The sequence below is a fragment of the Malaclemys terrapin genome, chromosome 3, assembly GCF_027887155.1.
Source record: "Malaclemys terrapin pileata isolate rMalTer1 chromosome 3, rMalTer1.hap1, whole genome shotgun sequence".
NCBI lineage: Eukaryota > Metazoa > Chordata > Testudines > Emydidae > Malaclemys > Malaclemys terrapin.
This window is the reverse complement of record NC_071507.1, coordinates 51,036,944-51,053,049: the sequence shown is the minus strand read 5'-3', so window position 1 is coordinate 51,053,049 and position 16,106 is coordinate 51,036,944. Positions and strand designations below refer to the sequence as shown.

Genomic DNA, 16,106 nt, shown 5'->3' with positions numbered 1-16,106 from the left:
AGAATGAAACTGACATACACAACTGTCCCAGTTAGTAGATCTACAACCTATCCTGAAAGATGATCCTTTACTCTCACAGATCTTGGGAGACAGACCTGTCCTCGCTTACAGACAACCCCCCAACCTAAAGCAAATACTCACCAGCAACCACACATCACTGAACAAAACCACTGACCCAGGAACCTATCCTTGTAACAAAGCCCGATGCCAACTCTGTCCACATATCTATTCAAGTGACATCATCATAGGACCTAATCACATCAGCCATACCAGCAGGGGCTCGTTCACCTGCACATCTACCAATGTGATATATGCCATCATGTGCCAGCAATGCCCCTCTGCCATGTACATTGGCCAAACCGGACAGTCTCTAGGCAAAAGAATTAATGGACACAAATCTGACATCAGGAATCATAATACTCAAAAAACAGTGGGAGAACACTTTAACCTGTCTGATCATTCAATGTCAGACCTGCGGGTGGCTATCTTACAACAGAAAAACTTCAAAAACAGACTCCAAGGAGAGACTGCTGAGCTGGAATTGATATGCAAACTAGACACAATCAACTCCGGTTTGAATAAGGACTGGGAATGGCTGAGCCATTACAAACATTGACTCTATCTCCCCTTGTAAGTATTCTCACACTTACTATCAAACTGTCTGTACTGGGCTACCTTGATTATCACTTCAAAAGTTTTTTTTCCTCTTACTTAATTGGCCTCTCAGCGTTGGTAAGACAACTCCCACCTGTTTATGCTCTCTGTATGTGTATATATATCTCTTCAATATTTATTCCACTCTATATGCATCCGAAGAAGTGGGCTGTAGCCCACGACAGCTTATGCTCTAATAAATTTGTTAGTCTCTAAGATGCCACAAGTACTCCTGTTCTTCTTTTTGCGGATACAGACTAACACGGCTGCTACTCTGAAACCAGTTAGTATGACTCCCAGGAGCAGAAGTCAGGAGATGAGAGCTCCATTCCCACCTCTTCCACTGACTGCTGCATGATCCTGGGCAAGTCACTTAGCTCCTCTATCTTAAGTTTCCCTTTATACAACTCCTTGATCCACAGCAAAGAGTGCTAAATAAAAAAGATATTGTAGCAACTAACAACTCAAAGAACTGCACCGAACAACTCAAAACCATTAATAGATCAGAAGCTTTTCAAGCCTTTGGATACGAGAGCATCCCTATTATTTACTCCATTTCAGACATTATACAGTATAATCTAACTGGATCTCTCCCACAGCAGCTTTTCCACATCAGTTTCACGTTAAACATAAACAGTTTTTTTAAAAGTGCCTAGTAAATGTTTTAAAACACTGCAGGAAGAACAGGCCAAATCCATTCATGTATGTTTTAGTCTCATAAAATGGATGTTATAAGTATTAAAACGGAGACAACAACAAAATAGGATAGAAGAAAATTTTTTCCTTGATCTTAAATGGCTCCCACAACACACTTACCTCAGTGTAGTTGTGTGTCACCTACACACATAACCCTCTATCAAAAGGATCTCTTCATGCTAATCGATGTTAGAGCATGTACAGTGGGTGGTTCTGTAATGCAGAACAAATGGATACAGAAGTATCTACTCAAATACCGGACATACCTACCTCAGACTGATAAAAATAGAAGAGGGAGTGAGGAGTTATATCCAGTTACCACAAAGAAAACATTCTTGATACTAACATCACTTAAAACAGAAACTGGAGATTTCTAAACACATGCAAAACTGGCTTTGCACTAAACATTACTGTAGCACTATTAGTAACTATGATACAAGTGGTGATGTCATTGGTGTGACTAATTTTAAACTGATTACAGGACTAATAGCAAGAACAAAAATATCAGTGATTAACAGCAGCAAGATGGGAATTGGTTTCTACCTTAACATTTCTGGTAACAAGGAATCTTCATAGATTACAGCAAGAGCATTATTCGCCTAAAATTCTCATCCAAGTGACAGGATTAGCTATCCCACACCATCTGCAATTGTCATTCATATCTCCCACATTCAAAAAGTTTGGAATTTCCTCAAACAGTTTAGCAACAGTGGCTAAAAGCATCATATAAAAAGATGACTATTTCACAGGATACCAAAGAACTCTGTTGACCTTTATACACTATACCATCTTGAAGTCAAACAAAAGGACCTGTTTCAAGCTCCTTAATCGTTTCTTACTGAACTTATTAGGGGTTTTGCCTGAGTAACAGTTTTATTTGAGTAAAAAGTGAGCAAGAAGAGTTAAAACAGGGCTTTAAGAGAGTAATGCTGTGAAAGAGCAAAGAGCAGGATAGCTTGATGTGCTCGTGACCTCATGAATGTGATCACCTTCCAGCTTCCGAAGTATTAAATAACCCTCTCTTTGATACTAGAACTGACATTTGTGTACATTCCCAGGGTAACAAAGGAACCCTCCAACCTCTTCCCCAGGGAGGTCACAGATGTGAGGAAATAAAGTTACTCCCCTTCCCCAATGCTATAACAGCCAAGCCAAGAAAGCCACTCTAACCAAGTCATTTTTGCAGTGCGTCCCACCTCCTTATTCACAGGGCCTCCCTTTGAAAGGGACAAGACCCTGCCCTATTGAACAAGCTCAGTAAGTTCAGTGACATGCATTGTGGGGGAAAGGAGATCTCCCAGGCAGATTGCTAACAAGGAGAGCTGGTAAACAAACCCAGAAAGCATTTTAAAGCCAACTTATTATCATAATTAATTTGAAATGAACACTGGGCACACTGCCACTTTAAGACACCAGAATGAGGATAAATGAACAAATATGTTATCTCCATTGTACCTGCCTCTATTAAAACTCCGTTGACCTCCATGCAAATTAATCTAGCATACAGCTCTTCAGACAGGACCTTCATTAATAAAGCGGAGATCCCATCTGGCAACAGCCACAGAGGAAAGGAAATGTTTTATATGAAGTGTCCAACCCCACCTCTCCCCATCTGATCTTTCTATGGACTGACCCATGCAACAGTAACAACAGGAAACCCACAAAGCATTCACAGTCTGAATGAATTCCTGATGAATAGACCGATCAGGAGCAAAACCATAATAAGTGATTTCCCAGGACTTCCACAGACTGATCTAGTATGGAAAAAAAATGAAAGATCATTTGTGATGAAAGCACTTAAAGAAACTGACATACTGAACAAATTGTAATGTACTACAAAATACAGATTTCAGGTAAATATTTTCTGGGAGAATGGGGTTGTTTGTAAAGAGGGACAACATAGAAATACATTTTATTTTAAAATCATTTCACAAATAGGAAGCTCTTGATCAATGGACAAAAAAGCCCATTGTTTTAACAAAAAACTGCTGATCTATAGATGTACAGGAAACATTATTTACTGTCATGATTCACAATAACAAATCATCACAACTCATTGTCTGTAAAATGCCACTCACAGCCAATGTACTGTAGGGAAAGAAGACCAGCAAAACACGTTCTCAGAATTATTCAGCATTCTATGCAAAATATCCCTGAAATTAAGATCCTGAATACCATGTATTAAATTATTTTATGAAATAATATTTTGGTAACATTACTAAGTGACTTGCATTAGCTAAAATGTCCAGAATTACATTTAATAGTTATCCAATGTATACCAAGCCCTTAAACAAATTAGGAGATATAGCTCCTGCCTTGGGGTGCTTACAAGATAAGCCCCAGTAGGGCAATCAAATTCACACTAAAGTCAACTGAAGTCAGCTGGGTGTCACAGTCACAGAGGTCTGGCTGCGTGGATCCCCCGTTGCAGGACTAGAGCCTAAATAAGCAACACATAAATCAAGGAAAGTGATTCAGGGTCAACAAAAACAACTGTTTATCTGCATTATACTGTAGACAGACATTTTTTCCTTATCTAACATTAAGGTAGTGAATACTTACTGAAGATGCATGTCTATGCTTAAAATGCAAAGTATTAAAATGGGTCTGTAAATCCCAAGTAGTTAAAACCAGATTTTCTCATAATACCATCGAGGGAAGTATTTTAGTCAAAGAAAACTGCACTAGATGGACCACTGATCTGATCCAGTGTGGCAATTCCTATGTTACTATTCAATGGAACATCCAAAGGGCCCTTGAATGTTCATTTCTTTAGAGTGCTCTAATCACTGGGCTATGACATACTCTGTGGTCAGGGCGCTCAGTCTCTCCTGTTGAAGGTGTTCCACTGTGGATAAATAATTAAAGAGTTATTTGGCAAGAGTGAGAATGACTCTGTAACCTAGGTGGAAGCCCTAATCACTAGGAGGTAGGCGATGCAAGGTCTCGTCCTCCTGCTCCAAAGACTTTAATTATTTAAACACAGCTTCAACAGGAGAGACAGGGAAATCTACATCAAGATATCCCATATCCCAGTGGTTAGAGCACTCTGAAAAGTGTGGGAGACCCTGTTCAAATCCTTTGTCCCCCTCACGCAGAGTGGGGAATTGAACCCTGGGCTCCCCCATCCCAGGTAAGTGCTCTAGCCACTGGGCTAAAACGTACAAGGCACGCAGCGGCATTGCCTTCTCTGTGCATCACCATCACCTCTTCCTCCTCCTCTATTTTGCACTGAGCAAAGCAAGTACCTGGCTCATTCTCACAGAAACAATTTTGGCTCCTAAGCAACTTCACTCCAGGAGAGGGATTCCCAGTTGTAGATCATAGGTGCCCCTGCTGCAACCCAGACTTAGGCACCAATCTCCAGGAGAAGGGTAGGCATTTGGACACACCCTTCTCATTGGCATCTCCCACTGGCTAGCTTAGCCAACTCCCCACCTAGTGTGCTGGCTTCCATAGAGCACATTCCTAGGCACCTCTCTCCTCCATTTATCGCCTAGGGAGCCTCGCACCAAACTCGACATTGTGGATCAGCATTGTTCCCGTGATTGCCTGGGTGCCTAAATGTTGGGCACTGCAATGCTCTGCATCACAACACCTAAGCCCATCTATAGAGCCAGACCTTAGAGCGATTATGACCTACAAGGATTTCAGACTGAATTGAAGCCTCTGCCTGTAGCAGTCTCTGCATTAGCTCCATCTGTGAAACCTCCCACCCTTTCAGCAAAGCTATTTATCCAGCACACATAATGACGCAAATTATTTCCTAACATCTACTCATCTTTATGGTAACAATGCAAAACACGTAAAGGGGACCAATTATGTTGCAGAAAGCTATGCTATTTTAGAAAATGTGCCAGCTCCTCATCGCAACAAAACAGTACAAATCGCACCCCATCTGTTGAAGGCTTGTGGGAAGGTGAAAATTTTATATGGCTCATTTAATTCTCTGACTTTAACCCTGTCACTACTTCTGCATGCATTTCTAAGGTGCCATCAGTTTACCTGTACACAGAGGTAATTCATTACTCTCTTGCAGAATTTAACAACACTCTCCTGGTACATGGTTACAACAGCAACTTAGTTGCTACGCATCATCACTGCAAGAAAGACTTCAGTTGTAATGCTCCTCAGTGACCAGAGTAGTTACTCTATTATTTAACACCATATGTATGCATTGCACTGGCTGGAGAGAGTATGACCCTGGTGTCAGGGGGTCGGTTGGATTGTTTTATTGGGGAAGGAAGAGATAAGATAGGGAAGCAGCAGAGGAAAATATAAAAGCTACCACAAAAGGAATTAAAAAAAAAAAAGGGGGGGGGGCGGGGGGGGAGAGAGAGAAGCGATTGGAAGATGCTTAAGGACCACCTTCCTATTCCTCATTCAGCAGCATGGATGAAGATATTTATGCCCATAAGAGTCCCACCATCACACCAGGAAGGAGACCGCTCTCCTAAAGTGTCAAGCATGGTACATTTTAGTTCAATGTTATTCCTGGTTGCTATACATTTGGTTAGACAGATATTACATAATACTCTTTCAGCCAGACTCCAAAAATCTCATTTAAATATGATTTTTGCAGATATAAAACAGTGTTAATCATCAGAAGAGGGTGATCAGGTAAAAGAAACTGCAAAAAAAAAAAAAAGTGCAAGAAATTGTTTTAAGGCTTGCTATTATTTATGTTCCCAAGTGTTTTTAGCACTACTTGGGCTCCAGTTCGTTTCTGTTCACATCCATTCAGAGTGTGTTTACTACAGAGGAGATTTTCAAGGGGCTGTTTAGGCACCAACTCCCAGTGGGCAGTTAACTGCTCTTTGTGCCTTTTAAAATCTCCTCCTACATCCCCCAATTAATGTAATTATTAGAAATGAGAGCCTGTAGAGCAACAAAATATGTTATAACCTTTAAAAATGCTGAGTTCTAAATCCACTATATTTGCATTCTAGTATTAAGCCACTTAACCCATTCTAATTTAGACTGATCCATTACTTTATGTAGTAAACACAGTATGGTAAAGGTTGCAGTGATCCCTTTATTTTTATTAATTAAAAACAGAATAACCAAGATTTGAGTCAGCATGCAATGGAAGTCTGAGCACCTACAGCAATTCATGCACTGGCACTTGTCTCAACCAACTACTGAAACAACAGACAGAAGTAGATTTGAAATGGAGGTGGCATTCAAAGAAGGAACAGAATTGTTTGGGGATACTTTGGGATGATCTTCAGAGACAGGCTGTTAGCTGAGAAGGGTAGTCTCTTGTACAGATTTACTGTCTGGTGACAGAATGTTTACTTAATTATGATAATCCTTGAATTAACACCTTGCTACTTTATACATTGCTTTTTTTCCCCTCAGATTTCCATGGGCTGATGACAATATAATTCTCCAAAAAGTTTGACTACTTTAACTTTAGCTACACCAATAGTGATTGCTCTCTCTTTAATTACACCAATTAAAGTCACTTACTCCTCCCTTGATTTGTTCTGTTGGACTAAAATCAACCCTCATCATTGCCTCTTCAATGGGGAGGAAAGAGTGATAGGAAAGGGAGAAGAGACATTAGCTTTCCTGGAACAAGCAAACCACCAGCCTGAGATACTCAAGTGTCAGCTCCTTATAAATGGCCATTCTCTTCCTGTTTATGGATCCCTACTTCAGTCAGCTTCCAGGGTTTGTAATGGGAAGGTGTTTTTAAATTGACAATATGCTGCATCAGAAGAATACGATTCCCCAATTCTGCAAATACACTTGTGAATAACATTATGTACATGAATAATCTCACTGAGTTCAGTGGATCTATGCAGCAGTGTAAAGTTACTCATACACATAGTGTTGGCCCTGATTTTGCAAGCACTTGGAGAGCAAGGCCATATGCATGGAACATGCACACACTACAACTTACAATATCAAAGCAATCTCCATTCAGGGTTTCCTAGAAGCACAAGAATTCCCAACACATTTTATTTACTTGTAATCTGCCATTCTTAGAAATAACAATGGTTCATCTGGGGCTCTATTGGTTGCTGGTTAATACCAAATATTCCGATACTATTACTTCTAACTTGGCCCAATTGCAACATGGGGATTAAGGACCTCCCTCTTCCCACAGTCAGAGGTTTTGTGCCAAAGCAAAACCTTTCTATCCCTTCATTCAACTTCAGCTGTATTCATCTTAGGCTTTGCCTTCACTAGAAACAAAGATGAGTTTTTAAACTCATGTTAGAACCATAGGCAACCATAGAACTCAAAGACAGACCACTTTGTATTTTAACACAGTTAGCTGGTAGGGGTCAATTCTAAAGTATTAAAAAATACACCTTTTTTACCTAGTGTGGACACAACCTTAATAAACTACAAATTTCTCTTGGTAATTTCTACTTCAATGTCAATAGGAGAATGTCCTGAAACTGGGCAAATCCAGTTTATTTTGTAAACAACATGGCCATTTATCATCTTGGAGCTTGGGCAATTTAAAAAGAAAACAGATGTAGGAAATCTCAAGGCCGCATCAGGGGTTTGTGTCTAGACAAATTTAGGAACTCTAATTTGCTAAGAATTGTTCATGAATTTGTTATGTAGAACGTGCAAACTCACACCGAATAAGCTAGAGAGAACAAAACAATTTAGCTTATTCAGTCCCTCCTCCTGCCAAAGAGGCCAGTTCCACCCAAAACCATCTAGAATTCTTGAAGTGGAACAAACTCAACGTTTAGGGACTGTTGTGCATCTGAAGATAATTCAGACTGACGGCTGGTTAAATCCTTAATAAAAAAAATCAGGGGAACTATCTAAGGCAAGAAGAGCTGGTGGGTGGGAGGAGTAAGGGAAGTGTATGGCAAGCCCTTCCCTCCGAAGGCTAAACGTCACCGTCCCTTTAAATGGGTGGAATGTTGCCGTCACTGTTGTTTCACCAACAAGCTACCTGTTCCCCCGCAGTTCACGCCCCAGTGCACTGCGCAGCCCCCACCAAGCCCTGCCCCGCAAGCCTAGCGCCTATCAGGGCTCGCCACTCCTATTATACTAACCTGGGGCACTTTTCCCCACAAGGTTCGCTATTCTCCCCTGGAGGGCTCTTTACACTGATCTCAGCGTGAAACCGGAGCAAGCAGAATAGCTGTAAACACTGAGAGTAGAGGGGGGGAAGGAAAATCCCTCAACACAAACCAGCTCAGATTCGGAACAAAGAGCTAATCTGACGGTCTCCCCCAGCTCCTCCGTCTCTGCCTCTACAATGGCAGGATCCATTTTCTCTTCCGATGTTTACGGGCGCTATCAGACCCTTCCCTAGATAAGAAGTCAGCTCTATTTGCTGACGCGAGTCTCCAAGCAGCACTGCCCCAGCGTACATACTGAACCGGGGGGGCGAGATCCCCGCGGCTGATCCCACCCGCCCCCCATCTCTGAAATCCGCCAGGTTACTACCATGGAGGTACCGAGAGACCCTGGAGTCAGGAGCGAAAGGCAATTTCCAGTCTGAGTCCGAGCTTCCCCCCCTTCCAACTTTCTCCACGAAACTCCCTCTGGCCTGACTCTGCCCACGCTTGGCCCCACACGCCCACGCACTGAGGGACGTGTTGGTGCCAACGAGTCACATTTGCTGATCGCGGCACCCCCGAGACTGAACAATAGGGGATGGGAGCAGTGTCCACCCCCCACCAGCCCTACGTGTCCCCCTTACCCCCCCCCCGACCAAGTGTGAAAAATCGGGACAGAGGGTGGGGGGGATAATAGGAGCCTATATAAGAAACCCCCCCCAATCCTAAGAACTGTCCCTATAAAATCGGGACAGCTGGTCACCCTATGCTGCACTGCCCCCCACGCACCACCTATGTCCGCTTACTGCCCCCGCACTTCCCCGCCGGGACCCCTCACTCACCGGCATCATCTTGGAGCCGAACCGCATGGAGGCGGATGGTGCCGGGTCGCCCCACCCGAGACCGAGGAGACCACTGGCCGGGGCCTGGGGAGGCGGAGCGGCCTGCGGTGCCCGCTGCAGCTCACAGGGGGGCGGGCAGAGCTGGGAACCTGTTGCGAAGAGGAGCCGGGCCTGCGCCGCACTCAGCCCGATCCCCGCCGGGCACTGGCGTCTGACCTCGCTCACCCCCCAGCGTCGCCGCCGCTTTGTCTCCTCGGAGACCCGCTCTCCTCGCCGCCGCCCCCGGCTCCACTCTCCGAAACTAACCCCAAAGCCCAGCGATTGGCGAGGAGGAGCCGCGAGTCCCAGCCCCGCCCGGATCCCACCCCCAGGAGGGGCCGGCACAGGCAGGGCCAGCTCCCCAGCTCTCTCCTAAGGCCGTCCCCTCCCCGGGCTCGCTAGACAGCGGGGGGTTTGCTTTGTGTGAGATGGGAGGGAAGCTGCCCGAGAGCGCCGTTTATGGGGCTCATCCGCCTCCCTCACAGAAACCCCCCTTGAGTTCACCTCCCTTGAGGGCTCATTCCCCCTCTGATGGGGCGTCCCTCCCTGCTGGCTCATCCCGCCCCCTCCCCCAACTTTCTGGGCCCCAATCCCTCCCCCCCCCCTTGGCTGAGGTTCGCTCAGTCTCTGGCCATCTCTGCGCCAGTCCTTCACCATGACAGGATGGAAATTTTCATTATAATTCACTCCGTCCCTCGTTAAAATCAGAAATCGTTCAGCCAGATTTAGATTTCACAAGCAGTTGCTGAACCAGCCCTGTCCTGCTGAAGTACTCCTGTAGATCTTGAGGGCACCTACATAGAGGATAAGTTTTGCCTTTGGCATAATCACTCCCATTTATCCTTGTATTTTGAGTGTGCCCATTCCTATGTATATACATGACAATGGATTCCCCACCCCTAAGGTATCTACCTGTGAATTAAATTCAAACCCTGCCCTGAGGGCAAGAACACCCCCTTATCTCTGTGATCTCACAGTCTATTCACTCTGTTCAGCCATGATCACTTTCAGAACCCCCGGTTATATGAACTAAATGATACCTGCAAATGCATCCAGCCTAGATGTTCCCCAGATTGTAAGGATCGTTGGAGGGCAAAGTGCAAGATTATCTCAATGAGTGCAGGGATTCCTACACCCTCCCACAGCCCCACTGACTTCCATGGGTCTCCATGTGAGCCCAGCAGGCCACCTTTGCAGAGGCCAGGGCTTAAAAAATCTTTATTAAAGGGATATGGCAAAATGATAAACATTTTTTAAAATCCTCATACTGTTAGCAGCAATGCCTTAGGTTATTAAATTACAGTAACACCTATAGGTCTCAACTGAGATAGGGCCAAGATGTGCTAGGCACTGTACAAACCCACAATAGTGGACAGTCCCTCCCCTAAAAAGCTTATAATCTAAACAGACAAAACATAGAGGTGAAAGGGAAAACAGAGGTGAAGTGACCTGCCCCGAAGTCACAGAGTACTTCAGCAGCAGAGCCAGGACTGGATCCCTGATCTCATTTTGCAGTGTCTTATCCACTAGACTATGCTCCTCTTATCTATTCTCTTCTTTTATTTTTTTCATATTACTCAGTTTGGCTAGTGATATTAAAATGGTTAATTTTACCTTTGTTTCTAGTTAGTTTTACTTTCCAGTTCTATTCTGTTATGTCTAAGTTCAAAACCTTGCAGGGCAATGTTTAAATATAAAAAGCAAAAAGAAACCATACCTTTCCATGTTTTTTTATTATTATTTATTTTCTTCACAAAATCAAAGGCCCTACCTTGCAAACTGTACTAGGAGTACAGGAGTCCACCTACACAGAGCAGCTTGAAGGATGGGGCATAAATTACTGGCCTAAATCATTTGGCAGTGTAACTTTAAAGATCAAGAAAAAGGCTGCAAATTGAAGGTGTGGTAAGTCAGTCACCCTTTAGGACTCTGCAGAAAATGCTGGTCTTCATACCCATTATTTCTAGAAATTAAACATTTTTAATAATTTTAGACAGGACTCCCCAAATGCAAGGAGAATAAGAATAATACTTAGCATGTATATAGCAGTTCGAAAATTTAACAATATTATTAGAGCACTGATCCTCGTAATTTGCCTGTGAAGTGTTTTTATTCCTGTATTACAAATAAAGAAACTGGCAGAGTTTAAATTGTATTTTTTAATTAATTTTTAAAAATTACAGTTTTCTACAAAGCACCCTTTAAACATATGTATGTAACACAAATTATGTCCTGGAAATCATATCCACATAACAAGTCATGGCAGAGCTGGAATTCATTTTCAGGAACTCTTGACTCCAGTCCCAGCTCTGTGCTCCGTCCATTAAAACATGCTGTCTATGTAGAAGAAAAACACATAAAGAGAACAGAACACAGAAGAAGGCAGGACAGTTCACAGAGTGCTGAAGGGAACAGAAAAGACAACAATTTACAAACTGAGAAACTTGTTCCTGATTTTTCTTACATCTGCACAGGAGGAGCAAGAGCCCTGGCATATAGCAGGAAATTAATTGAACATATGGAAAACTGCTCTGTTCTGCTGATTCTGTCATCTTCTCTAGGGCAGCCAGCTTGCTGCTGCGTCAAGCACTTTACACACAGTGACACGCAGGCATTACACATCTGCAGGATCATCTTGGCAAACAGAGAGATGCACAAATATTTGTCCTTAAGAGTCAGTAGATTTCAAAGGTGGTGAAAAAGTTGAAGGGTGAAGATGACTCTGGGACACACCTCTTTCCACAGTCCCTTAATAGTCAAATATTCCCTTACCATGTGTTTCTTATTATAGATGACTGTATTACTCCAAAGCATTTTTCATGGCATTAAGACTGCCTCTGTGGAAGACATAGGAAGGGTGTACAGGCTTTACCACACATCTGAAATCATCCTTTCAGACCGGGCTAGTGCTGTGTCTGTAGCAATAGTAATTAAAAGTTCAAAGGCAAATTAGAAAAAAATCGCCAACTTTACTTAATAAGAGCTTAGCTAATCTGTGTATGAGGAAGGTGGAGAAAAGTTCAGGCATCCACAGAACTCCAGCCTATAAACCCTCTAGTAGGACATTGAGTGGCAAGAGATCCAACCAATCAAACACAAATTTTGAGCATTACATCATCTACTCAGACTCTCACTGGACATACTAGGAGGACATGACACTGTTTCTTAGCAACTTCTTGTAGTGGTTGAAAGCTGGCATTAACCTTTTCATGGGTGTTAGTTACCACACTCCTCCCAGATGTCTGATCAATTCTAGCCAATTTTTAAAATAACACAATAAATAATAATAGAAAACATTCTTGTCACAGATTTAATCTATGTAGAGGCTTCCTAGTTCATTGAGTTCTGGTTGATACATTAGCCCTGTTATCAGCAAGCCTGAACAAACCTTCGATTTTTTGGTTCATTAACAATACATACATTTTTGTGTGATTATGGAGAAGATTCAGCATGTCTTAATTTAGAAAACTGTGGCTTCCTAGGACTTCATAGCTGTACAAATCACCATTCAGAACTTCATGACAACAGATCATCTTGCTCCAAAAGAATTAACCCTCTACTATTTGAGCTGCAGGATATTCTCCACTATCTTGTACTGTCAGTGTGGAGCATTGTGGGAAGGCTCCTGAGAGCCACTAACAGTCAACGTGAACAACACAGTATCTACACTGACACTGCATTGACTTAACTACATCAACCTTGACTCTATGCCGCTCATGGAGGTGGAGTTATTAAGTTAGTGTAGCTGGGCAGTTACAAAATTTAAATGTAGAACACTTCCATAGTTAGGTCAACGTAAGCTGCCTTGCGTCAGCCTAACTCTAGTGTAGCCCAGACCTGAGTTTTATCTTTTCTACACACAATTAAAGCCCCCCTGCTAAGGAGTTGGAGCCCTCATCAAGAGGTGGGCATCATTTGTTTCAGGTTTAGTCCAGGCTGTGTGACTCATCGCACTAGACTTCTCATTGCCACGTAGCAATTCCTTTTAGGTCAGGGTCCCGACTCCAACAGAAGAGGGCATTACTTTGCAGGCAACAGACTAGACAAGCATGAAATGAATTGTCCACAATTTATTAATTCCAGGAAAGATCAGTTTGATAGCTATGGAGCAGATCACTCCCTCCTTCAGAGAACCCTATGGAAGGGAGCTGAAAACCCTACAAGACTTTTCAAGAAATTGTCCCCCCGTGGGAAGGAGTTTGTGGGATGCAGAATGGACAGGGTGGCAAAGCCTCCTCATCCTGCATATCCAAGGGTTCCATGAAGAAGAGAAGGTTAGATCCATGGAAGTTGGAGCCATCCTGCCTATGCAACTGCTGCTTTTCAGTGCCAGGTTTACAATGGCTCCTATGGCTCCATGCAGCTGGGCCCATGCTCAGAAGGGGCCCCGGCCTGCTCCATTTGCACTGCACCCCGAGACCCCGCTGGCTCTCCCCACCCACCACTTGCTCCTCTCGGCCTGCCCACTGGCTGGCCGAGGACTCCTCTCCGCCCCCTGTCTGCACCCCCTGCTCTTTTCAGCCCCGTGGCCGGACCCCAGTGCACCTCCAGCTTTGGGCAGTCTCTGCTTCCCACCACCTGTGGGGCCCCACCTGTCTCCCCAAAGCTGAGCCACCTGGGACTGGTGCAGAAGCCTGGCCAGTCTCAACCAGGTGTATGTGTGTGTGTGTGGGGGGGAACCGTTTGGAGGGCTTGGCTGACCCCTGCAGGCAAATGCGTCTTGAGGGACCCCGTCTGGGGCAGGTCCTGGCCTGGCTGATCGCACCAATCCTGAGGGGCCGGAGCAATTCCTGGCCCTGGGACCAGGCCTGGCTGCACTGCCGGCTCAGCCCAGCAGAGACAGTCACCTCCCAGCAGGGCTGGTGAGTGCGGCCAGGAGGCAGTGCTTGGGGGAGTGGGTCTGTGGGGAGTATGGGGAGGTGCTGGGCTGTGAAGGGGCAGAGAGGATCTGTGTGTGTTGGGGCACTAGGGAGGGGTGGTGTTGTGCAGGGCACTGTGCATTTGTGGGTGGGTCCAGGGGGCCTCTGGCCACAGGGAGTCGGGAGTGTTGGGTGGGGGTGGGGGGGGGGGGAGGCTGTATGGCATGGCATAGGCCTGCCCCTGAGGGGAAGGGGAATGCTGGCAGCACATGGCCGGGCAGGCCACTATGTGTCTGGCAACTGCCGGTTTGTAAATAGTGACCTTGCATTGGGCGGAGTGGGGCCGTCTCTGCCCTGGCTGGCCCCATTGCCTCTGGCTGGCCCCTCGCTCCGGGGACTGACCTCCTCGCGCCATGGTCCATTGCCTCCATGGGGGCCACAAATATGTTTGGCGCTGGGACCGCAAAAGGTTAACCAGCCCTGTTTGTGATGCTTCTCTGGCCCCCACTTCTGCCAGCATAGCTCCAGAAAGAGCCATGGTTCTACTGTCTGTGTCCCTATGCAGCTATTCAGAAGCAGTAAGGGAAGGGATCTAGTAGAAGTTAATGCTTCTGGAATAGCTTGTAGAGAGTCCAAGGGAGGGGTGACAATGCAGAAGTGCCATCCCTCTTCTCTTCATGCTCTTTCAGGAGGGATCCACTTAATATCAACCCTATTTACTTGCATAAGCAGAGGGGTGATCTGGGCTGCTAGTGGGCACTAGTTGTAACAGTAGCCACTGGAGTCAACAGAGATTCACCCCTACTATATGATAGGGGCCTTATCGTTTGTTGCCCTGACCCATGCCATATGGGTCCAAGAAATAAAAATCAGTTTCTTTACCAGCACTCCTGCCTTTCACACATTTGCTACACCTGTGATAACTCTATAGTTTCTGTTATTGAATGCATTCCTTCAGCATCAGATCTGTATGCTCAATAAATTCTACATCTTCTCATCCTGCAACCTGTCATCCTGTTTAATACTGAGTCCAAGTTACTCAAGTGCATCTCTGCTGCTTCTCTCCACAGCTCTTCTAATCCTTTGCTGTATCCTGTCCATAATGTGTTGAAAAATCACTGCTAGGCTTGCCAGCTGGTTATACTGGGAGATAACCTCTTTAATATGCTGAGCCTGATTCTTGTCTTTTAGAAGAGAGAAAATAAGGAGTTAGTCTGTTGAAATAATGGAATAATATGTAAAATTAGTACAGGAGCAGATTCAGGCCCCGTTTTACATTTACTATCCAGCACCACCTGCTGTTAAGTCTGTGTCATGTCTAATATGGTGAGCTCTCTTCCAGTTTTTCCTGGCAGCTGAGGGTGCAGAGAGCCAGGAGAGGGCTGGAGGGTGGGAGGAAAGGGTTGCTGGAAGGAGAATGGTGGGAGGAGGGCTTAGTTAAACTCAAGAGGCTTGAGGCACAGCATTCCAAGGGTGGAAAAGTCCAAACACACATTTATCCCTTTGTCTCCTTTTTCTCTGTTTGCCATGTCTGTAGGTGCCATTGTCACTTTCTTTGCAAACAGGTGAATTAAGAGATTTCACTGAACCATTGGAAAAAGAAAACCTGTATAATCCACACTGCTCTCACCCAGCTGATCCCTAGTGCTTCTTATACGTGTTTTTAATATATTATTTATATGCTCAATTTTTGGTATCTAGATTATTTTAGAAAAAAAGAATGATACTTGGCCAGATCACCTTCCTCCTATAGAAGTTGTGGGAGGGACTAGATACAGGGAGATTGTTTTTTTGATAGTGGTGGCAGAGTTTGTCCCTCAGAAGGTAAGAGGAAGGAGTTTACTGACCCCAGAATCTGCGATTCTGAGATCCATTTAGATCCGAGGAGATGGGCTAGGGGCCAGGTCAGCCACAAGGCATGGTCTCTGCATCAGCGCTGGAGCCCCATGCTACCCATCTGGTTACTTTTTGGAGCC

The 16,106-nt window shown here is 44.6% G+C and overlaps 1 protein-coding gene across 1 annotated transcript in view; it reads right to left on the bottom strand.

The window, feature by feature from the left end:
• TP53BP2 (tumor protein p53 binding protein 2) overlaps positions 1-9,534 on the bottom strand; it is a 60,219-nt gene extending 50,685 nt beyond the window's left edge. Inside the window, exon 1 of the mRNA XM_054022805.1 lies at positions 9,233-9,534. Coding sequence (XP_053878780.1) covers positions 9,233-9,259 — 27 coding nt within the window. The 5' untranslated portion in view covers positions 9,260-9,534. The remainder of the gene's footprint in view (positions 1-9,232) is intronic.
• Positions 9,535-16,106: the final 6,572 nt, after the last annotated feature.